This window comes from Numenius arquata, chromosome 3 (genome assembly GCF_964106895.1).
Source record: "Numenius arquata chromosome 3, bNumArq3.hap1.1, whole genome shotgun sequence".
In the NCBI taxonomy this organism is placed as follows: domain Eukaryota; kingdom Metazoa; phylum Chordata; class Aves; order Charadriiformes; family Scolopacidae; genus Numenius; species Numenius arquata.
The window spans coordinates 4577076-4602075 of NC_133578.1; the positions used below are offsets into that span (position 1 = coordinate 4577076).

At 43.9% G+C, this 25000-nt stretch overlaps 1 protein-coding gene across 1 annotated transcript in view; it reads left to right on the forward strand.

The window, feature by feature from the left end:
* ZEB2 (zinc finger E-box binding homeobox 2) overlaps positions 1–25000 on the forward strand; it is a 119117-nt gene that overhangs the window by 90246 nt on the left and 3871 nt on the right. Inside the window, exons 6-11 of the mRNA XM_074145568.1 lie at positions 1441–1512; positions 7941–8129; positions 8855–9069; positions 11670–11778; positions 12940–14909; positions 16983–17163. Coding sequence (XP_074001669.1) covers positions 1441–1512; positions 7941–8129; positions 8855–9069; positions 11670–11778; positions 12940–14909; positions 16983–17163 — 2736 coding nt within the window. The remainder of the gene's footprint in view (positions 1–1440; positions 1513–7940; positions 8130–8854; positions 9070–11669; positions 11779–12939; positions 14910–16982; positions 17164–25000) is intronic.

Sequence of the window (25000 nt, forward strand, 5' to 3'; positions counted from 1 at the left end):
TACATTATTCCCCTATCTTCAGTCAAATCATTGTCATGGAAATGGATTAATACTGGGCCAGTTTCTGTCCTCATCAAAATCTTTCTCACAAAAAAAAAAAAAAAAAGAGAAATAAGAATTTTAATGCTTCGTGTATCAATAAGATTTTAATAGTGGGCTTTGATCTTCTTGCCAGTCTCTCACTCGATTGGCCGAGCAACATCCATCTTCCTGAATCATCATTGACTTGTCTTCGTTTCTGGGAAATTCTTTCTTTTTTGCTTTTTTTTTAATGTTTTTGGTCATTGTTGAACCATTTCTGGGTGCCTTTTGACATTTTATGTCTTACAGGCACAGCTAAGTGAAAGATTAAAGCAGATTTGACACTTAAACCTCAAATACTAAATTGTCGCACTTAAAAAAAATAATTAGAGATTGTATATTTGCACGTGTCTTCAAATAAAGGAAGGCTGGCACTTCGGAGAAGTTGAAAAGGCGAGAAAGAAATGGTGTACGTATTTATTTTTCACCTGTGAAAACCCTTTGGAGGGTTAAATCTTAACTGTATGTGTGAATACCTGTTGCACATGAACTAGCAAATTAGCAGCAAGAAACCAAGTTTGACAGGCACTCCCAGGCAGGCTGAAACATCCATGAAAATAAGCGTTCTCCCCAGTGATGGAGCTGCATCCGGCTATTTTAACACATTCCGAAACCCTCCAGTTTCATGGAAACTAAACCGATCCATGAAAAATACATAGTAAATGATGCTACACGTACCGTGCTCGTTTGCATGTGAATTAACCCAATTTATGGCCATAAAGGCAGATTTTGTCAGCGCACAGAGAGCGCACGGAAGGCGCAAACAAATCGCATGGGCAGAGAAGAACTGCCCACCGTTGAAAATTTGTCACATTTCTGCACCACTTGATATTAATACACGCTGCGCTTCAAATGAGGTTAGGATGACGATGACAGCTCAGAAGATCTGTGTGGCGATAGATAGAGAGAGAGATACAAGAACTTCTTGTATCTTCCTTTTGTATTTGCAGTTTGTTCCAGGTATAGATCTCATAGTGCCTGTTAACTGATTATTTCTTTTAAATATGGAAAAAAAAAAAAAAAAAGATGAAGAAGAAGGAAAAAAAAAAAAAATCCCTTTTTATCACCCGACTGCTTATTAGATTTGATATGGGGAAAAGCCCTTCGTTTACTCTGAACAAATAGTTCTGTTTTCCACCACTGGCTGTCGCGTTTAAAGTAAATAAGTTTCTCCTCCACCCAGTACCGCTGAACTCATTCAGCGGCCGGAACAAAACCATTGTATAGGGGGTCCACAACAGCCCCTTTTTCTCTCCTTCCCTTTAGCAGTATCTTCCCCCTCCCCGCAGTGCGCTCCCTAGCTTTGTAAGCAACTCGATAAGGTGCAAACGCTAAAAAGTGTGCCTGCTTATTCCACAGAAGAAATGAAGGAAGACTATGACACTATGGGGCCTGAAGCCGCAATTCAGACCGCTGGGAACAACGGTACAGGTAAGGCACGGCGCGGCCCGAGCATTGCTCTCCCTCTGTACCACGTCGAACTCGCTGTGCGGGAAGTGGCAAAACAATTCCTGTCTTGTTTCCAGTTGAACTGGGAAATGTTTACATAATTCCCTTGGTTTGGTTTGTTTGTTTTTTTTTTTAAATTTTTCCCCCCAATTTGACCCTAACGGTGCAGCGACAAACTCATTCCTCCTGTGCCCCGCAACCTCTCAGCCCTTTGAATCATAGAATCATAGAATAGCCTAGGTTGGAAGGGACCTTTAGGATCATCTAGTCCAACCATCAACTGCATCCTCAGGAGCTAACAGTTTTCACAGCAGCGCGAGGAGACGTTTTTCCCAGCGAAGGGCGAATCCCGTACAGTTTAAAGTGGCTGGACCTAGACGCAGGAGCCTTTTAATGAGAGAGACTGTACAAAAATCTTGATAATGAGGATGGGGTGCACCCTTCTTGGCAACCCCAGATTCGCTTGGTGCACAGAGTAAGCTGCTTCAGAGACTGAAAACATCTTTTCAGCAAGACACACATAAACCCCTTACATAGATACGCAGACACACACACTTTAAACGCAAATTTATGAGATTAATATGTTTCTGGCTAATTTTTTTTTTTTTTTTTCCCCTACGTTCCACATCTTTCTTTCCCCTCTTCTTAGAAATCAATACATTTTGTGGAACAAGAAAGGGGACAGAGATATGTATCAGGCATCATCTCCAAGCCATCTCTTTTTTTTTTTTTTTTTTTTTCTGTAGCAGAGGAAAACAGCAAAAGGTTTCTGTTACTGTTTTCTAATCCGAATGAATTCAGGGGTTCACCATGTTTTCCAAAGGCCAAGAGGCCCCCACTCCATCCTCAACACGGCTGAATGCCATACATCACCCAAGGTTTCTTCTGCATTTTGCCACAATCTGAGATGTTGCAGGTAGCCCTGGTTTACCCAGTGAAAAGTAAGCGTTTTCTAGCATAAGTCCATTTCTAGGCATTCTATTATGAGATTTAGTTCAGAGGTAATGCTCTCTACAAATGTTACTGTAAAAGGTGGTACCTAGGTCTTGCAAGGATTTTATTACTCACACTTTCCTCGTGTTGGCAACACCCACATAAAACCCCAATGCTCTTATTAAGTAACACGAGAAATTTACTTTATAATTCTTGAGGGAGAAAATAATAGGAAAATAAAACCATGTCACTGTTTTTTTCATCCATTAGATTTGTTATGCATGAAAGGAGGGTGGCACCGAGGCACAGTTTGTCATTACATATACACTTAACGATGTTGCCATACAGAACTGGATACATAGGTATTTTAAAAGCTTTTTTAGTTCCAAGGGACGTTAATAAAGTGACAAATTGTGCTTAGTGCTTGGAGAAACAGGACTTGAAAAGACATCTGATGCAGAAATAAGACTTGATGGTTATCTGAATTACCATTACCAGAGCCTTTGAGGTCCCCTATCAGTCCCTGTGACTTCCTTTGCACATATTTTCCTTACCATAACAGGCCTTGACTCTTTCATACTTGCAATGTGGTCTGCTTGAGGGGGAAGACTTCATGTCCTCTTAGCCCCTTCCCTTCCAGTATCTGATGGTCTCTTCTGCCTGCTCGACTCTGGCCTCACGGCATCTCTCTGGGGGAAGGGTGCCGCCAAGCCCTGCCACTAACCGGGTCAGATCCATGGCTGTAGGGTGTCCTGCCTCTTCCGAGACCTGTTTTCTGGGGGAAAAGGATAAGGGTTGCCCCTACCCGGCATGCTGCACTGCAAACTTGTGGTTCAAAGAGGGCTTTGCAGCTGGCAATTCCTTCCCCAAATGTCCCCTGCAAAAGTCCCAGCCTCCTCTTTACTCCAGCTGCTGTTTGCTGCAATGGGTGGCTTGCTCAGATAACCATTATGAGTTTCCTAGTGCTCTGCTAGTGTTTAATTCAAATCTTTTATCACTGAGGCGTTCAGAGCCACCTCCCTCAGCAGAGGCTGTATGGCTCGGGTAGAACGTGTTTCCCTCATGGCTGCAGTCTTCGCAGTCTCTTAAGAGCCATGTCGGGTTATTTAGTCATATTAAATCACCTGATAAACTAAATGCCTTTGCCAGCCTTTTCACCTTGAGTGGAAGACGCCAGGCGACAGCATCCTCTGTTAGGAGCTGCAGCATCCTTCATGCAGAGTAAAAACTCGCCCAGCCTGACTGCTGGGGTGCCCCAACCATTATTTGAGGAGGAAAAGGAAGAGGTCATACCCTGAGACAATAGGGATCCTTCCTACCTCGTCTGGGAAACGTTTAAAGTTTTCTTCTTCAGCCTCACTGTAGGCTTTGGGCTTGTCTCGAGTGTCTGGCCTCAATTTTTCCCTGCAGGTAGCGGGGGGATTTAATACTGATGTTTAATAAAACAGCTGAGGTGAGGCTGAGGCTCAACCCTATGAAAGAAGTTGGATCGGTGACTCCATCTTCAGTGAAAGCCGTACCTCAGTGACCTTCTGGTGTCCAAGAAAGCCATTTGGGTCTTCCTACAGATTAACATGGGCTCTTCCAGATGGGCCAAGGAGGTTTCTCTCATTTAACACAACGCGCCTCTCCCCTTGCTTGACACCAGATCTTGTAGAGCTCCACGACCTGGGCTGGGCACAGAAATAGGAGATAGAGCTTCAGACTCATTCACTTACATCCAACTGGCAAAGCTGCTGTAGGTGCATGCAACAACTGTGCTGTATTTTTAGCATCAAATTCATTGCAGAACGTCATTAGTAGAGAAAGAAAACTAAAAGAAAAAGTCTCTGTTATTAAATTATTCTGCTATTGTCAGAATGGCCACTTCCTAGTGGTACTGAAAAAAAGAAATCTTGTTATCCATACATTAATCAGCTGCATTTTCATAATGAGCCGTGGAGACTTAATAGTGGAAAAGCAAAAATGACCATTAGAGTGAAAATTTTAGTCTTTGGTCCTGCTAAATTAATTTGTAAATATTTCTAGGGATTTCTGAAAGAGTTACTTGACAAAACGATGTTTTGCAGAAGGGTTTTTTTTTTTCAAATACGAATGAATAAATTTCTATGGTTTATTTTATTGTACATGCTACAGTTATTATAACCGGGATGTTTGCAGAAAATAGATGAACAAGTTCCCTGTAAACAAACAGAAAAAATTTTCCTGGTTTCGATTACTAACATTTGACAAGCTTCGAGTAAAGATCTCTTAATATAATTTAAAGGAGGGAAAAAAACCCCAACCCTTTGGGGAGAGGAAAACAGAAGTAAAACTTGGCAGGTTGGAGGACAGGCCGTTTTCAGGCTGTAATCTGTGTGTACCAATGGGGGCCTCTCACTTCCTGGCTAATGAAGGCTGTGGTTTTATTAGCTTTGTTTGCGATTAAGGGCAGCTATCACCATCTCGCAGGACGAGTTCCCACACAAAATAACTGGTCTCCCAAGCTCCTTGAACCTTTCTCTCACTTTATCTTGAAAGGTCCTAAATGCCTCCAAAGATAGCTTTCCTTAATGCGTTTTATTTTTATGTGACACAGCCACATCAGCTTTTGGAGCTGAAAATATTTCTGCTCTCCAGGCTCCAATAATTAATTAAAAAAGGACTTATTTGGTGAGGTCACCCGCTGTAGATCTCGCTGAAATTCTTGCCTTGCAGGAGGGGATGTGCAATGTGTGTGCAGTGTGAGCCCACGAGGAATCCGGGAACATGACTTTCTGCATGGAAAACAAATTAGGGCACGGGGAGGGGAACGAGCCTTCCCCCCAGAAATTGAGAGAGAAACCTAATGGTTATCAGATGGGTCTTTTTAGTAACACTGGGTGAGCTCCCAGCCATGTCTGAATTGTCAGTTCTGTCAGTGGTGAGGAACCAGATACACATGGTCACCTTTTGCTATTTATGTTAATCTGCAGCGCTGCAGCACTGGTTGTATTGTTCCAGTTAAGGATCTATCAGCTTTTCCACTAAATCCCCGTGTTTTTAGGGGTTTATAATATAGACATAAACATTTGTTTTAGCTCCTGGATTGCATGCACAGACATAGAAGCCAAATAATCCAGAGAATTAGGAAGCCAAGGCCAGTAATATCTCAGCACCCCTCCACCGCCTCTTGGATCAGCCTCCAGATAGACTTGGGGGAAGGAAGAACCTCATTTGGGTTTGAGTTTGGGACTGAAGTTCCTAATATTAACTCAGGCCTCGCTTGGCAGCTTGAATTCCCATCCTATAAATGCAGTTGCAAGCTCCAACCCATCCCCAGCCTACCTGGAGGAGAAGGACATGTGGAACCATCCCTTGGAGCCATCCCACCCTTTGTGCCCTTCCTGCTCCTGTATCTTCTCTCTGGAGAAAAGCTGTCTTTATCTGCTTCACAGGTAGCGTTTACTGGGTCATAGCCTGAATCCAGCAAAAAATAAACTTGGTTTCCTTGGATCTATTGCTAAGCCAAGAGAAGGAGCAGAGATGAGGTAGCATTAGCCAGAGGGTGGATGATCTTACAACAGTTGGAAGATCTAGGCATAGGAAGGCAATGAAAAGTCATGGTTCCGACATAAAAAGTAATGCCTCAGCTTTGTTTTGATAAAAAGGAAGTCAAAAACATAGTCTGATGCTCCTGTGCGTAAGGTGTACTTCAGCGACCACCATTTTGTTACATTTCTCCCACAGCAACAAAATGGTGGGAAGGTACTTGGTCTTGTTCTCAGTATTTATGCTCCCCTTCTATAGAAGTTGCTTTTTTGGGGGGGGAAAAAATGGAGGTATTGCTTCTCATGATACTAACAAACGATAGCAAGAGCTCCAGAAGGACCAAGGGAGGAGCACTGCGGTGGTGTAGCGACTCCCTACAAAACCGCTGCCATAGGAACAGAAGTTTCCTTCCCAAAACGGGGTCCCGTGCCCTGTGCCATTTGGTCACTGTCACTAAAATGCTGCAGAACGGTTGAGAAGCTGCTCAGCTCCTATGAAAAAATAGGGCAGATTTGTCTCAGCCAGAGGATTTGATTTTATTGGCTAACGGGATGAGGTTTGCATAGATGAGTATCTACTTTTATCGATGAGGGTGAGATCAGCCCTTCAAACCGGGCGCTTTCAAGTTTCCAGTTGTGCCCCAGTCAGAGGCCACGTCTCGTTGTGACCGGCAGCACCACCTTGCATTTTTGTAGGAAACTGGGGCAAAGCATTTACCCATTTCTAAACACCAAGGAGCTGGCTACTCTCTCGTTTCCAGTGGTCACAAACCAGTATAACCCTGCAGGGCCATAACCCCTTTGATGTCCATGAGTTTACTCCATGTTGCTCCCTGGCATCAGTGAAAGCAGAATTATGCATTTAATGTTTTACTTTCACATGAACTGTAGAATAGTTTATGGTGTTGCCTCATTTTCTTATTTCACCTAAGGAGAAATACATTAAAAATGTAATCAATCATAAGCAGTTCTTTTCATTTACGGTCAGTTAAAAACAAGTATCTTTAGTTCCCTGCCACCAACTGTGTCTTCCAAGATTTGTTAAAAAAAAAGAAAGAATCAGAGAAATAAAACGATCAGCTCCTTTTTTTTTTTTTTTCCTTGGCATAATTATATTAATATTTGTCCATAACCTCCCCCAGTTTTAAGGTCTTTCCTGTATGCAGTGTTCATACATGGAGGAGAAAAGCATATTTTTAGTAACAGGATGTTTTGTGGTTGAGCATATATTATGTTTCACGGACATTGCATGGACAATAAAAAATTGGGTTTACATTTAAGGAAAAGAAGGAAAACTCTTGTACAGACTGTAAAAGTGGTTTTAGGCTCGGTATCCCTCTTATGGTCTAAAACATGTGGTTCTATTTGTAGAAATCTATGAAGCAATAATTTTTTTTAAAACAACCTGTTCTCCCATTGTAAGTAAATTTTTCAGGGTGAAAAAAAAATAAAAGGAAGATGTTGTGGGCATCTCTCTTCTTGTGCCCGCTACAGAGGAGCAGCCTGAGGCAGGACCCATCATGGAGGAGAAGCAGTTGAGGTCTTTACCACCTGCAACTCCCCATATGGGGACCGTCTTGGGGTGTGCGGGACCCAGGGGCAGCTGAGCTCCATCCTGTAGGTCGAGCCGTGTTCATGCCAAAAAGCCATGGGTCCCCCGGGAGCCCCCCTGAAGGTTCAGGTTCCATAGATGAAGGATTACCTGCATTACCCAAGCCTCATAAACTTCTGCTGCCCCGTAGAGCCCGTGTTCCTGTTGATTTAACTGCCTGCCCTTACTTCCATCCACGCCGGTGGAAAGCCCACATTAATTTTATTAGGAGCTGGAGCAAGACCGATGAGAGCGAGGATCCAGCTGCAGCCCCAGCCTCGGAGCTCCAGCCCTCCATGTTCACCCACCCCAGCTCTCGGGGATGAGACACTCAACCCCCCCTTTTGTTTTTTCTTCTCTCCTTTCTCTCCTTTTAGTGAAGAACGCAAATTGCACGTCGGACTTTGAGGAATATTTTGCCAAGAGGAAACTGGAGGAAGGAGACGGGCACGCAGTCAGCATAGCGGAGTACCTGCAGCGCAGCGACACGGCCATTATTTACCCCGAAGCCCCCGAGGAACTGTCTCGCCTTGGCACCCCGGAGGCCAATGGGCAAGAAGAAAATGGTGAGGCTGTGATTCATTTTTAGCCAGTATCCTGACCTCGTGCAGCTGTTGCAATTATAAATGCACTACATGCCTGCGTGTTTACCTTAAAAATTGAAGAACAGCTGCAGCGGCATGGAATTTCATGAGCAAAGATTGGGGCTGTAATTTCAGTGTATTGTGATTTTTTAGTCAGCAAATTTGTATTATTTGGCCGGGTGAGCCAAAGAGCTGAATTTAAACGGGAGAAAGAGGCTGCCGCTCCAGCTGGGAGTTTGGGAAGTTTTACTCGAGTTTTAATGCCAGGAAAGACGGGGCGGCCGACCCGTTGCTCCCTGACACCTCAATAAATAATTGGAAAAGCATCGGTAGGAAGGGTTGGGTCAATGGCATAGGTAACATCATGAGCTGGGGCTGGAATGCACATGGCCAATGGATTGGAAAAACAAGTTCTCCTTAGTTTTCCAGCCATCGAGGTCTGCGGGAAGAGGGATGCCCGTAATTAATTAATTTCCTAGCGGGGTCCGGGGCGGGTGCTGCGAGTCTGCCGTGGGCGTGCGCGGGTGCCGGTGCCTCCTGCCGCCGGTTGGAAGCGGGCAGCAGATTGCAGCGATTCCTCTCATACCAGCCCGGGCAATCAGCCCATGAGCTGCCATTGATTTGCTGACCTTTTGGCCTGCCTCTTCTTCTTCTTCTTCCTCCCTCCCTCCCTCGCTCCCCCTCCCCTGCTCCATCCTGGGGTGCAGACCTGCCACCTGGAACTCCAGATGCCTTCGCCCAACTGCTGACCTGCCCCTACTGCGACCGGGGCTACAAGCGCCTGACGTCCCTCAAGGAGCACATCAAGTACCGCCACGAGAAGAACGAGGAGAACTTCTCGTGCCCTCTCTGTAACTACACGTTTGCCTACCGCACCCAGCTCGAGCGGCATATGGTGACACACAAGCCAGGGACAGATCAGGTGGGGGGGGCTGGTTTTAAGTGATTTCTTTCTGTAATAACCCCTTAGAGAAACGATATTGCTTTGATTGGCAATCATTATTAATTTTTCATGGCATTTTGAAGATGCAGATCTTTTAATGGTAATAGCTTTAATTGAGGTCTAAATGATTTTTTGATGGTCTCTTCTAATATGATTTAATAGTCTTATGTTCACGATCGAATGAGTGTGTTAATTTCTAATTTAGAAATTTTATTTGCACTTTAACTTGACTTTAGTTTCGTTTTTATGTTCCTCAAAAAGTGAATGAAACTGTAGCATTTTAATTATACATTATTAAACATCTCAGCAATTTTAATTCCATTTTTCACCCAGTTTTACTTTGCAGTGGTGCAAACAGGAGCTCCAAGACGTACCGAAAGATCCGCTAATATCTTTTCATTACTTTCTGAGTAACCTTTTCCACCACGTGAAATTACGCGTGTTTTTGTATAATCGTTTGTTAAAGATAATTACACATTTTTAGAATAACTCTCTCCTGCAGTACGTAGGGGCAGGTCATTTGCGATTGTGCCGCTAACACGCGTGTGCACCAGAGCTGCGGCACCGCTACCCGGCTTCGCGCAGCCCGGCAGCCTATCCGCAATAAATCACGGCACTTTTTTCCTCGATGTGATGCCAGTAATATTATATCAGTGCTGCATTTAAGGAAATGCTGCGTGTCTCAAGCAGGTGACTGAGCTTCCCTAGGGCTCCCAAACGGGGCTGGCGAGAGACCCGCGCCACAAAACTCTTTACGTACCAGCAGAAAAACCAGCCCTCTCCTCGCTGGAGAATTACTCCTGAGAACCCATCTCGTGGAGAGCTGCGATGGGAACTCAAATGGCGGGGTTAAAACTTAAATAAATAGACGTGTGCCTTGTGTCAAATGATGAAGGCTTTATGCTGTATTTGTTTTTCTTAAAAACCTAAAGATCATGATGGGCTGCGTTTCTCATGGTAGGTTTTTCCCAGCATAAGGCAAATTCAGTTAGGCAAACGGGCATCTCCTAACCATGCGATTTTCGCAATTAGCATTTTTAAGAGAACCGTCTCTTTTTCGCTTGATCTTAAATCAATATAAATGATTCTGGAGCTGTTTCTCCCCTTCTTCCCTTCCCGTGGCTTTTCCAGTAGACAAACACATTTTCACGTGTGTAATTTTTTTCCTGACCTCATCCGCCGTAAGGGTTCTTTCTTTCGCTTCGCATCATGAAAAATACCGGGGGAGGCGGGGGGGGGGGGAGAAAAAAAATAAAACCAAAAAACAAAACCAAAAAAAGCAAACCAGAACCCCAAACCCGTCTAGATATTTATCCAACGCAACCGCCTGAAATTTCACATGCGAGAGCGCGCCGGTGCTGGCGCATTATGAATGGTAGCTTTGGTGTTGAAAAGTCCCCTCATTTGCTCGTGGCATTTACAATTAGTAAATTAAAATGATTGTATCATATTAACAGTGGCACAACTAAAGTTTATAGTGGTCCTCGGAGGGCGATGGGGGGAGACAAAACAGCTGTTGCTGTTTGTTTATGCAACTCAGCAACATATGAGCGCGGGTCCCTCAATGGCGCGCGGCGGGCTGGGCTCTGCTTGATCTTTGAAGGTTGCTGCTGTTTGAACAAACCTCCCTGTGTCCCATGTAACACCATCTGTCTCGCCAGGAATGTGGGAAGAGGCAGCACCACCCTCGCAGTTGTCATACCGTTTCGGCGCTGCCTTTTTTTTTTCTTTTTCTTTTTCTAACCCCCCCCCCACACACACACTTTTTTTTTCCTCCCTCCTCCTTTTGTGTCGTGGCCGCCCCCGCGAAAGGCTGACCTCCTGCCTTGAGCATCCAGACCGGTTTCCTGCGTTATTCTGCATATTACTCATTTTTTTAATATAATTATTATTTTTTTTTTCCCTCTCCAAATTCAAAGTCGCGGGGCTTTTCTTGCTCATTGCCTTTGATTATATCTTTATGCCGCTCTTAACTTTCAACTTTCCCTCGCCCCTTAGAAGAGCATTTTTGGGAGGGGGAAACACGGCACGAAAGGTAGCTCAAGTCTTCCCTGCTGCTCTGTGATTTTAAAAAACATTTCCACCAGCAGCTCGCGCCGAAGACGCAGTCTCTTCTGCTTGATAATGAATTAAACCTTCCACGAAATGCCACTGACGACGGTGTTTCTGTCTTTCCTACACACGCAGTAAACAGAATTTTTAAACAAGCCGAGTCCCACATGTTCAGACTCTGCTAGGAATATTAACAGCCGCAAATCTTCTTAGAAAACAGTTTCTCTCATCGGAAGATACCTTAAAGCAACACATTTCTGATGAGAGACTTAGGAAATAATTCTAAAGCAAATATCGAATGCTCATGTGAAAGTACTTTCTCATTTGTTTCGGTTTACTGCCAACATTTTGATTTTTATTGCAACGCTGATGAGACAAATAAATGTACATGCAGACCTTTTGGTCCGCTTGATAAATTCAGAGCCACATTAATTTTGGTTTTGTTTTTTAAGCTAGAAATTCATGGTTTCTCTTGCATAAAATTCATGTTGGTGTCTTTTTTTTTTTTTTTTTTCTCCCCCTCCCAGCACCAAATGCTGACCCAAGGAGCAGGCAATCGCAAGTTCAAATGCACTGAGTGTGGCAAGGCCTTCAAATATAAACACCATCTGAAGGAACACCTGCGAATTCACAGTGGTGAGTAGCGGAGGTGCTGGTGTGCTCATTTGCATTTTGTTTAATTAGCTGAGTTTTAAAGACTGCTTAAAATTTACACAGTTCTGCTTCTGGCTTCTTGGAGCTACTAAGGTATTTCATAAGTGATATCTGAGTCATCCCCATTTATCACGCTGTTAATACCGCGGTTCTCGCTGAAAGATTTGGAAATACTAAAGCTTCCTGCAAATAATACGGATTGTTTGTTCGGCACTTTGAGTTCAGAAGCGTTTCACTCGTTTCTGGGCGGTGGGACCCCGAAGAGCCCATTATATTTGCCATAACAAAAAAGCCCTCCAAGTGAAATACGGCTCATATTCTCAGATCCTAACGAGTCAGCCCAAGGCATCTCCTGTTGAATGACTTGGACATTTTGGTTCTCCTGCTGGAGGCAACATTCGGCACGAAAAATGCCATCCGGCACAAACCCTCACCAATGCTGACGTGGAGGTCCTAACACCAGGACTCAGTTTCTCCTACCGTGCTCAATTCCAGTAAAAATTCCTTTTTTTTTTTTAGAAGAAAAAAATAAGAAGCAGCATATTAAATTTGAACAGACTGGATTTGATCTGACTCCCTTCGCCACAGGGTACTCACCTGTGGCTTGGTCAGTCTGGAGCCAATCTCACACCGTGATGGCCACTGCCGGCTGGAGACCGTGGGTCCAAATTGACTCAAAGACCCCGTAGAAAGAGGAGGGTAAAGCAGTGGTGGTGTGGGGCCATATTCATAGAATTAATATTTTCCTCACTATTATTAATCAGTGGATACACAGACGATCATAGAATAGAACCATAGAATCATAGAATGGTTCGACTTGGAAGGGACCTTAAAGATCATCGAGTTCCAACTCCCCTGCCCTGGGCAGGGACACCTCCCACCAGACCAGGTTGCTCAAAGCCCCATCCAGCCTGGCCTGGAACACCTCCAGGGATGGGGCATCCCCAGCTTCTCTGGGCAACCTGTTCCAGTGTCTCACCACCCTTAGAGTCAAGAATTCCTTCCTAATATCTAATCTAAATCTCCCCTCTTTCGGTTTAAAACCGTTCCCCCTCGTCCTGATCAGTCGGGTATCAAATGCGATCGCTTGCAATTATAGCAGCAACAATGATAATTAACGTTTGGTTTTAATTATCATTTTAGGTGAAAAACCATATGAGTGTCCAAACTGCAAGAAACGTTTCTCCCATTCTGGCTCCTACAGTTCGCACATCAGCAGCAAGAAGTGTATTGGTTTAATCTCTGTAAATGGCAGAATGAGAAACAATATCAAGACGGGTTCTTCTCCTAATTCTGTATCTTCCTCTCCTACTAATTCAGCCATTACCCAGCTGAGAAACAAGCTGGAGAATGGCAAACCACTTAGTATGTCTGAACAAACAGGCCTACTGAAAATTAAAACAGAACCACTAGATTTCAATGAATATAAGGTTCTTATGGCCTCACATGGGTTTAGTGCAACTAGTCCTTTTATGAATGGTGGACTTGGAGCAACCAGCCCCTTAGGAGTTCACGCTTCTGCTCAAAGTCCGATGCAGCACTTAGGTGTAGGGATGGAAGCACCATTGCTTGGGTTTCCTGCGGTAGGCAGCAATTTAAGTGAGGTGCAGAAGGTCCTACAGATTGTGGACAACACGGTTTCCAGGCAGAAAATGGACTGCAAGGCTGAAGAGATCTCCAAGTTGAAGGTTTACCATATGAAGGATTCCTGCTCTCAAGCCGAGGAACAAGGAGTTACCTCCCCCAATATTCCCCCCGTGGGTCTTCCAGTAGTAAGTCATAATGGTGCCACTAAAAGTATTATTGACTATACATTAGAGAAAGTCAATGAAGCCAAAGCTTGCCTCCAGAGCTTAACCACAGACTCGAGGAGGCAGCTCAATAACATTAAGAAAGAGAAGCTGCGAACCCTAATAGACCTGGTAACTGAAGACAAGATGATAGAGAACCATAACGTATCCACTCCATTTTCATGCCAGTTCTGTAAAGAAAGCTTTCCTGGTCCCATTCCGTTGCATCAGCATGAGCGTTACCTGTGTAAAATGAACGAAGAAATCAAGGCAGTCCTTCAGCCTCACGAGAACATGGTTCCCAACAAACCTGGAGTGTTTGATAAGCAAACCCTCTTGCTGTCATCAGTACTTTCTGAGAAAGGAATGACTAGCCCCATCAACCCATACAAGGACCACATGTCTGTACTTAAAGCATATTATGCTATGAATATGGAACCCAACTCTGATGAACTACTGAAAATTTCCATTGCTGTTGGCCTTCCTCAGGAATTTGTGAAGGAATGGTTTGAACAAAGAAAAGTCTACCAGTATTCGAGTTCCAGGTCACCATCACTGGAAAGGGCCAGTGCCAAGGTGGCGCTGGCTGCCACCAACAACACTCCCACTAAAGACTCTTTGTCAGCCAGATCTCCAATAAAGCCTGTGGACTCTATAACTTCACCATCTATAGCTGAACTCCATAACAGTGTTACTAATTGTGATACTCCTCTCAGGCTAACAAAACCTCCTCATTTTACCAATATTAAACCAGTTGATAAATTGGACCACTCTAGGAGCAATACTCCTTCTCCTTTAAATCTTTCTTCCACATCTTCTAAAAACTCCCACAGTAGTTCTTACACTCCAAACAGTTTCTCTTCCGAGGAGCTTCAGGCTGAGCCTTTGGACTTGTCTTTACCAAAACAAATGAAGGAACCCAAAAGTATTATAGCCACAAAGAACAAAACAAAATCTAATAGTGTAAATTTAGAACACAACAATGTTTCTTCATCATCTGAAAACTCAGATGAGCCGCTGAACTTGACTTTTATCAAGAAGGAGTTTTCTAATTCAAATAATCTGGATAAAAGCACTAACCCAGTATTTGGTATGAACCCATTTAGTGCCAAACCTTTATATACAACACTTCCACCACAGAGCGCATTTCCCCCAGCCACTTTTATGCCACCAGTCCAGACCAGTATTCCTGGGCTGCGACCATACCCAGGACTAGATCAGATGAGCTTCCTACCACATATGGCCTATACTTACCCAACTGGAGCAGCTACTTTTGCCGATATGCAGCAAAGGAGAAAGTACCAGCGGAAACAAGGATTTCAGGTAAATCGTTGCAACTGTTTTCTTTTGAAAGGATGGAACTTAGTATTCTGTGATGTCTCCTCTTACAGAAGAAAAAGCCCAAAGCTGTAGTCAACATGTCCAGCAAAATTAGGAGAGTTTATTTCAGTCTGGACGTGTAAAAATGCAGTGGAATAGGAAAACAAACTGTGATTAAAAAGTACCTTAAAAAGTACCTCTACTTGGATTGAGAAGCAGTATCAATACCTTTGAATAACCATAACACTTATGGTTTTATTCTGTTAAGAGCTCAGTTGTTTCTTATTAGAATTGTATCTAAATAATAATAATAATAATAATAATAATAATAATAATAATAATGTCCATGAAAAAACCCCATCCTGCTGGAAAAAAAAAGGAAACTTTGTAGGGAAAGTGACTTCTGCAGGGCGTAACTACATCTCACCATGGGGAAAAGGAGCAGTGGGAGACCTTTTGGGAATCACCCCCACACTTGGATGCAAAGCTGTATCCCTCTAAGCAGAGGTCCATATGGCCTTGTAGCAGCTCCATCCTATTGAAAGCCCTCAAAGCTTCCTTCTCCATGTTTTTTTGGGGGAGTTTGTTCACCCACCGTGCCTGGGAAAGGTGTTCTCTCTTCTCGCGAATGTCTGAGGGATGAGAAACGTTGACATGTTGCTTCACCATAGTCCCTGCCATCAGCTCACCTACTGCCCTTCCCAGACTATGAGTCCTCTAATCCTGCCAGTCATCCGGAACAGCTTTGAAAAAAACCCCAGAGATTAAACGAAATTACGTGGAGAGGTAGCAGCTAGGGCCCTTAATCGCAGACAAAGTCTTTCCCTGGACACGTAATCTGGGTCAGGGCTTCTTCGAGCCTGGGTACAACCTTTAATCCTTTTCTCGGGTCGTCCCAGAGTCAACACCCGAGTAGCGAAGGATTCCGCCGCTCGCGCGCCTACAGGAAAGAGGTGCTCTGCAGAAGTCACGTACTTTTATAGCTTTTTGCTGGGTGTATTCAGACATAAAGTACAGAGTTTAGTTAAATGAGATTAACTGATTATAGATTAATAATTTTTTTTTACATTTGCGCATGTTCCCCTATGTCCTATTACGGTCTATTCGTAATTTTACTGACTAGTAAATGTTTTATGGTTTCAAATGTGAAAATCAGGTATGGTTTTACATTACAGGCTGTAATCCCTCTTTGCACAATAGGAGCATAAATAGCACTGCACCTCCATAACAGCTGTTCCACTATTCCAATTTACAGTACATCTGCCCTCTTTGTAAATGTATTTAAGCCTATTTAATCTTCTCTAATATTAATTAGTGGAAACCTAGTCTAAGAAAACCGAACTGTGTGATAGCAAATGGAAATGTATGTTATCATGCAAGTTTGCACTCTCTTTGGATCAAGACAAAATAAATATCAAGAAATTTAATAATTTACTGATCCACATTCATTATTGCTTAATGCTGAAGGCTGTTTTAACATAGATAGAGCATTGATAAAAAGTGTTATTAATATTCCCTATTTCAAATTACAAAATTAAATATAAAAATATAGCTTGAGGCCTTTAGTCGGGAGACATACATTTAAATGGATTGCATAATAATAACATTTGTACCTAAATATAAAATTCAATTAAAACCTTTCTACAGATACAGAATATATCCAAGTTTCAGTGTTTGGAAAGGAACCGTCTCTTAGCTGTTGCTTACACTCACCCCCGTAAAATATTACAAGACCTTTTTCCATCCGTGAAGAGCCTCCCCTTCCCATTTTCCGCTCCTCGGAAATATTTAGTGCCAATATGATAAATACCATCCACTTGTGTCAATCCCGTTATTGCAGAGTGCTCGAAACCAGAAAGTTGGTTGAAGGCAGAGAAGTAGGAGTCTCCTTATTATTTCCACAGCTCCCATCAGGTGTAGTTTCATTACCAATGGATTCATAAGAGGTTGGTGGTTCTAAGAGGGATCCCTCCATCCTAAGCAGACATGATTTTAACTTTTCTGTGGTGGTGGGTTCCTCCGTGGGGAGGAGTGGTGGTGGAAATGGGGTGTCGCTGATGGGTGGTTCCCTCGCAGGGAGAATTGCTTGATGGAACCCCAGACTACATGTCCGGCCTCGACGACATGACAGACTCCGACTCCTGTCTGTCCCGAAAGAAGATCAAGAAGACAGAAAGTGGCATGTACGCATGTGACTTATGTGACAAGACATTCCAGAAGAGCAGTTCCCTGCTGCGACACAAATACGAGCACACAGGTAGGGCGGCCGCACGCGCCGAGGGGAGGGTTGAGGTCTTGGCAGAAGGGTTGAGGTCTTCACTACGCTCTTCACCGTGTTTCATGAGTGCACTTGGGCAATGAGGGGTTCAGCGGGTGCTGAGGCTTTCAACAGGGAAGAAATAATTTGTTCAATTCAACTTATTTTTAATATTTCTTTAAATGGTTATTGCTTGGGAAAGGACTGTTGGATGCGATGGGGTGAATCTGGGCAGGTGCAAGGTGAGCTCACGTCACGTTGAGCCCGGTGGCAATCGTGGCACTCGGCATCTTGCGGGCTGAGCCCTCTTCAAACTCGGCAGGCCCTAGCACTCAGAAAGGACAGCAACTTGGTCAACACAAAGTCTGGCACGGGAAGGAAGAGTGACAGTGTATTTCTCGTTTCTTAGACACTATCTGACCCCGCACCATTTAATCCAATAGAAAAACTTCCCCTGACGTTAGCAGCGTGAGAGCTGGCTCTGGCCGAGTTATCTGAAAGCAAACAGCTCGGGGTGGGGGGGGTTGCTCTCACCGTGATTTTGCAGGCCAGCAGCGCGGGCAGGTTGCGTTTCGCCTTTTCACTTCTCAGTCAATGCCCAGGGAAAGTTTCCTTCTTTCCTGAGCAGGAACTGATTTTCCTCAAGTTGAAGGAAACTTGCCAAAGCTCACCGCGGATTGTCAGCTTAAAAAATATTTTGGTTTAAAAAAGACCCTCCGTCACACCTATGCTGGCCGTGGTTCCCCTTGCGGGCAGTGCTCCCATCCCTGCTGTCAGCCAGGACAGGCAGGAGCCCGGAGGTGGAGAAGTCTCCGAGGGGGGACACATCGACTCAGCACGTTTCATTTAGGGGAAAGCGGGACAGGAGCTCCCCAAATAATAGAGATATCAAGTTATGTTAGACAAAGAGAACGTGAATTATCACGTGAATTATTGTGCAGCAGGACATAAAGCAAACTCCAACTTCCTAGAGTTAGAAAAAGCTTACTCAGGAGGAAACTTTCCTTAACTTTGAAAGCTGAGTCCCACTTCAGGAAATGAAGCAAGTCACATCATCCTTCAATCTCACCATGTGACGGTAAAAAACTTATACCTCTCTATTAATACATCTTCCAGGCCGCACAAAACCATTTGGCATTTCACAGATGAAAAATTTACAATTCAGAAGTGGACTGTGCCTTTTTTTTTAAAAAAAAAAAATTCTTTACTTTGTTATTTTTCCTTCTTATCCTTTTCTTCCAAATTTTAAGCTAATCCCAGACAGGAAAATAAAAAAGGAAGTTAAAATACATGTGGGATTAGGAAAGAAAATTAAAAGCAACATTTTGGACTAGATCAGCTAGTTCATTGGTGGAATGTGCTCTCCGCTACGTTATTCGGATCAAATTGTTTATTCAGTAGAAGAAGCTTTGAAGGCTTTACGTCCCTGCACCTTTCCTCTCCTGAATGATTTTATTACAGCCATCTGCAAACATTATGGTTTACTACGCTACTACCGTAAAGCTCTTATGTTAGAACTGGCCTTCATATATATCAGGATCTGGACATATGGTTGAATCCCATAAAGTTGGTAGTCCATAAGGTCGACAGACATATGGTTGAAAGGCTGAAAATTTGACAAGCTGAAATGTGTGCAATCACCTTGATTTGCAAAATAAACTGCATTTGTAAAAGCAAAAATATGTTGTGGTCTTTAAGTAGCATGGGAACCTGCTGCCTAGAAAAATACCGCACAGCTGCAACGTAGAGACTTCTCTCCTCCTTCTTTGCTCTGTCCCTTTTGGCTTCTCAACTTGACGTCCGTCAATTTTATGGGACTCAGCCTTATGATCCAGAACATGTCTATGGTGTCATATTTAATACGCTAGAACTGCAGCCCATCATCAAGCCCGAGCGTGGCATTTAGAGACAGGAAGGATGGTCTACGCTGGTGCTGAGGCTGAGCACCCCGTGCTCTTCTCTGCTTGGCCACAGATTTCCTCCGCCAACTTCAGCAAAAGGGCTTCCTTCGTCTTTCTCTCACCTTCACCCATCTTTGAAAGAGAGGGAAACGATACCAGCCCGCCTCCCCCGGGGTGTTGTAAATCTTAATTCGTGCAGGCTGAAATACTGTGCTGGGACTCGCTACATAAAGTGTGAAGTATTATTAAGGACGCGTTTGTTTTTACGGAGCCTCCGCGCCTCACGCTGACGTTAGATGGAGGTGGTTGGGAGCTCTGAAGACCTTGGCTGGGCGAGCCTCCATAACTCATTCACAGCCTTCAGGAGGCACGCTGCACCGGGATTTTGGCTAATGGCTTAGCGTGCACCTGAAGTGGATTTCAAATTAATGTGATAGTTTTTGGAAAAATCTTCTAGGGAAGGAACCGGATTGAAAGCAAAACCATCTTCTGCATTTGGGGTCGTCGTAAGAGTAGGCCCGGAATTTTCAATCAACTTTTTGAAAGCTCAAAAAGAGAAAAAGCTTCTTTTCTGAGTGTGGTGCTGTCTTCTGACCAGCTGATCACGATCTGTTGTTACTTCATTAGAAATATATTTTAGGAGGAATTGGAACACTTCCTGTCTTTCCTGGAGAAGCACAAATAGTGGATGTTGTTTATACTGAGGTCCTTTTTCCTATGTAAAAAAATCTATGTGCTTTTTTAGGTCTTTTTTTTTCTGGTATTTGAACAATCAGATTTTTCTTTGACACCACTTCTCATAGTCCATATACTTGTCGCAACCAATTCTAGAACAAGGGTGAAAAGAGTCAGACAGAGGCCACCTTCCTGCTTTGCGGCCCCTAAAGGTCTACCCCGGAGAAATTATTTGGAGCAAAAAGTAACATTGACACATTAAGCTACATGAGCTGACTTAATTGTGTGCAACACAACTTCTGTAAAGGAGAAACCAGGAATGTCGTAGGTATTGTGGTGGAGGTGAGTTTCCCTGCCAGGGCAAGAAGAACGGGATTTGGCCGGTTATTTGTGTCGTGTCAACCCAAGACCTTTTGGTAGGACCACGCAGCCGCAGGTCAAGGAGCTCTGTGTTTACCTCTGTCCTCTGTGCCTGCCACAGCCTCAGCACAAGTAGAAAAAGGGGCCCAAATTTCACAATCCCTAATTTTTTAATTTATGCGGTATTAGCAGCATTTTGCAATAGCTTCTGGCCTCATGTGGAGAAGGAAGATTTATTGTGTTGCTGTAATGAGTGAATTGCATTGGCTGAACTGAAATTTAGTGTAGAGGCCACTGCTTGCTGCAGGAGAAAGTTCTGCCAAGTTAATCTTGGGTTGCCATTTAATTTTAAGAGAAGTTACGTGTCGCTCTTAGAGTTTGAACTTTGGAAGATCCTATTTCTTTAAAACCAGAGGATGCAGCACTGTAATTAGGTGTGGAGCACGGCAGGTAGCACAGGAATTCAGCGCTTGTGTAATTTTTCTGTGGAGTCTTCTGAAGCCATCCGGATTTTGGCCAGGCTGAAATTAGTTGAGCAGATCCTGCTTCATTTGCATGCCTCTAATCTCAGATTTCTCCAAGCTACTTAGCACAAAGTTCGAGAAACGTTCCTTACCAGAGGTGAAGATGATGGTTGCCCTCATGGCGAAGCATTGGTGCCATTTGGCAAACAAAAAACACCTTTGCGTTGTGGATAAGGAGGGAAAGAGGTAGTGGGTAAGCGAGAAGGAGAGCAAAGAGAATGGAACACCTAGGAAATAAGAGAAAGATCAATATCCCGGCTCCTGGAGAGCAATCCAGCCCCTCTTTGTCATCAGTGCTGCGTTGGGCTGATTCAGGAGGAAGGTGAAGGTTGGTGTTTGTTCTGCCATCGCCAACACCCATGTCTGCTTCTCGCCGGCTTTATCGTAGCTTCGCAAGGAAACTCGCGGCGTGCCGGCTCTGCAACAAAACCTGGAAACACTTTTTCAGAATCCTACCTAGAAATTTTAAATCCTTTCATTGTTGTTCTAAATTACATCATATTCTATTTTATTACTTGTGTGGGCTGTCGAGGGCCTCATAGCTCTGTTAGTGCTTTCATCCTTTCCTTTTTCCACTGTATATTTTATTAAGACCTCTTTTTTATTTTTGTAGCTTTCATGCTGATGCAAGCACTAGTTTTATTTCCAGATTGATTCTGTAAACTAAATATTGTTCTTGAGCCTGGTAGCAAATCAGCTCTCTCTGGCTAGTGTTTTGAATTCCCAGCTCAGGAGTTTTCTTTATTTAGAGCTTGATTCATAAAAAATTTACATGCTATTTAAAGGTTATTTTTTTTTTGCTTTACTCTGATACAAGTTTAGAATTCCCCGTTTTACACTCAAATATAGGAAAAAAAAAAAGGGAAAAAAAAAAAGATATATTCCATGCTTGTGAAATGTGTTCTGTAGACAAGGTCTCCTATTCAAAACAGAACAGGTGCAGCTTGGGCAATTATATATAAATTGCATTTATCTTGCACCTTTGACCGCTTCGCTGTGCTCTGGCCGCTAATCCATCTCCGTTGGGACTACATCTAACATCCAAACCCCCGAGCAGCTTGGAAAGAACTACCTTAAAAAAATAAAAGCACGCTGTCACAAAAATGTTTCCTTCTTTCCTCCAAAGAGTGGGTTTTCTGTTTGGCCCCCTCCCACAGAAAAAAAAAAAAAAAAAAAAGAAAAAAAAGAAAAAAAGACCCACTTGCCTTAGGCAAAGGATGGGTGATATTTAGTCTGGGACCAGCGACAGATTATGATCTGATGCCTTATGACTTTTATACCACTGCAAATGGGAAACGCAGAGCTTTTCTGTCACAGACTTTTAGCCCCAGAAGATTGAGAGATACTGTTCGGAATTTGTTGTTGTTGTTTCGTTTTAACAGAAACGCAATTTTAGAGGCTTCGCAAAACCGATTAGTTATAATTTCTCCTCTGTGTGAATTGAGCGCAGGCCCCCGTGGGAACCTCTTTTTGCAGATGGTGGAATGAAAAAAAAGCTCAAACATTTCCTTTCGATATTTGAGAGAGTTTTATCATTTAATTTCACTGCAAAATGTGGCATCTACATCACGCGTCCGCCTGACGACACACAAATATCTCATGAGCCCTCCTGTGAGCTGCCTTGGGCACCTCTCTCCTACCGATCCCCTATGGGTGACAGGTCATCTCAGATGAGACTGGGTGAAACCTGCAGGGTGGGATGTTCAAATCTGCTTCTTTTTGACCCACCTCTACCCCACTGATGTTAGGACATTGCATGACAACATGTGTTAGCTAAATAGTGATAAAGCAGCCAGGACTATCCACAGTTGTAGGTTCTCCCCATTCACCTACAATTGTAGGTTCTCCCCATCCACCTACAACTGCAGGTTCTCCCCATCCACCTACAACGGCAAGTTCTCCCCATCCACCTACAACTGCAGGTTCTCCCCATCCACCTACAACGGCAAGTTCTCCCCATCCACCTACAACTGCAGGTTCTCCCCATCCACCTACAACGGCAAGTTCTCCCCATCCACCTATAATTGCAGGTTCTCTCCATTTACCTACAGTTGTAGGTTCTCCCCATCCACCTACAACTGCAGGTTCTCCCCATCCACCTACAACGGCAAGTTCTCCCCATCCACCTATAATTGCAGGTTCTCTCCATTTACCTACAACTGCAGGCTCTCTCCATTTACCTACAGTTGCAGGTTCTCCCCATCCACCTACAACTGCAGGTTCTCCCCATCCACCTACAGTTGCAGATTCTCCCCGTCCACCTACAATTGTAGACTTATCCCCATCCGTAGTGTAAAATACCTTACTTCAGCTTTATTTTATGGCCTACCAATGCATTGTAGGGATTAGGCTCACCTCTTAAATGGCTGAAATACAGGGTTTTGCACACGGGGGAAAAAAATAATTCTTCCGCAAATGTTCGGAAACCCGATACATTTAAAAACATATTTCAATTAGTGTTGTAACAGCTGCACGCTGTGTGCTGCTAAGGTATGTTGTGTGGTGTCTGAACAAAGAACTTTGCTCAAGCTGTCATGTTCCCTCAGATCAAAACCGAGCCCTTGATAGGGATGTGGTAGACTAAATAGCTCTAGTATAGCCTTTTTAGTAATAATATAAATTAATATGAAAATATGAAGTATTTTAATCTTCTCGTTTCTAAATTAATTTATAAAATATGGATGATTCCCTGCCAGACTGCCTCTGTACTGGACTGGGGGAGGCCCCAGGTAGCAGGAGGTGCAGCATTGAACGGATGTTGAGTGCAAAGGATGAGCAAAGCAGGCAAAGACTGAGGGACGAGAACATCACCCGGCCTCTGGAAGGGCAGGTGGAAGGGGAGGGACTCTTTACGAGAGAGTGTAGCGATAGGATGAGGGGGAACAGTTTTAAACTGAACGAGGGGAGATTTAGATTAGATATTAAGAAGAAATTCTTTACTGTGAGGGTGGTGAGACACTGGAACAGGTTGCCCAGAGAAGCTGTGGATGCCCCATCCCTGGAGGTGTTCAAGGCCACGCTGGATGGGATGTTGAGCAACCTGGTCTGGTGGGAGGTGTCCCTGCCCAGGGCAGGGGGGTTGGAACTTTATGATCTTTAAGGTCCCTTCCAACCTGAACTGTTCTGTGATTCATTCTATGATTCTAAGTCTGGATGAGAAGCAGTGGAGGTGATTGACTTCTGTTTGAGGAGAGGAAAAGCGCTGGGCAACTGGATGGAGCACATCTGTGGGGTGAGAACAGGCATCAAATGTGGAGTGCCTCAAAAAAATCAGGAAGTTTGAACTAATGAGAAGGAGCGGCGTTGTGGAGAAGTGGAACAAGACAAGGGCTGGGCTTGCCGATGGTAGGGAAAAGTAAGTCAGAGGGAGGGACTGAGAGAGTGTGGGCAGAAGTTCAGTGAGGAGAAGGACACAAAAAAAAGGTGCCAAGGAAAAGCAGAAGGTCTACGAGGAACAAAAGAGGAATGGAATCAGCAACTATGGAGATAGTGGCAAAGGGATGGTAGCGTGTTGCTCTGAGTGGGCTCAGCGGGAGAGCCGGGATGAGGCAGGGATGCAGGCGGCGGCATCTGGTGCATCCAGCCGGGCAGTTGGTAGCATTGGGAAAGCTCCCACCTCATCCCGTGAGGGTTTTCTTCTGGCAGCGCTGGGGTTTGAGGGCGCTTCGGGATTTTAAGCTAATTTGAGTAAGTGACTTGATGGTGCTAACATCTCCCCGGCTAAGTCTGTGGGATTTCCCTCCCGTGGCAAAAATTGAGCTCTGAATCACTCCTGGCTCTGGATTCGGTGCATCCCCAGGGCAAGGTTGAAGGTTCAAAGCCCAGAGTTTTCTTCGAGCCTGATTTTAACCAACAGGTTAAACTGGCAGAAATGCACATTTAGGAAACAGATCAAAAAAGCGACACTTCTATAATTCAATGTATCAAGCTTGAATTTTTAATTTTACTGTAAAGGGATATAATGAAAAAAAGAAAAAAAAAGAAACCCTTTGTGTGTGCAAGTTTAGGAAACTCACAAAGAAATGCAGTTTGAGTCCCCATTTCCAGGCATCCACTAATTTCCCTGTCACTTGGGTTATTCTATCTGTGGTTTCTCCTGTATTTTCCTTCCTGCCAGATCTCCCCTTCGTTTCATAACATACAATTTTTGGCTTCCTCGAGCATTCGTTAATCACACCTTATTAAATGTGAACTTTCACAGAGGGACCTGAAGGTAGCTGTGAGTAGATCAGGCAAAAAAAAAAAAGAAAAGAAAAAAAAAAAAAAGCATATTCTTTGGTATTTGTTCTTAGCGACTTTGCTATGGAAGTTAATTTTTTTTTATGCCCGACTTTCCCCGCTCTCGAGTCCCAGCGGTGGCTGCAGGAGAAAAGAAAG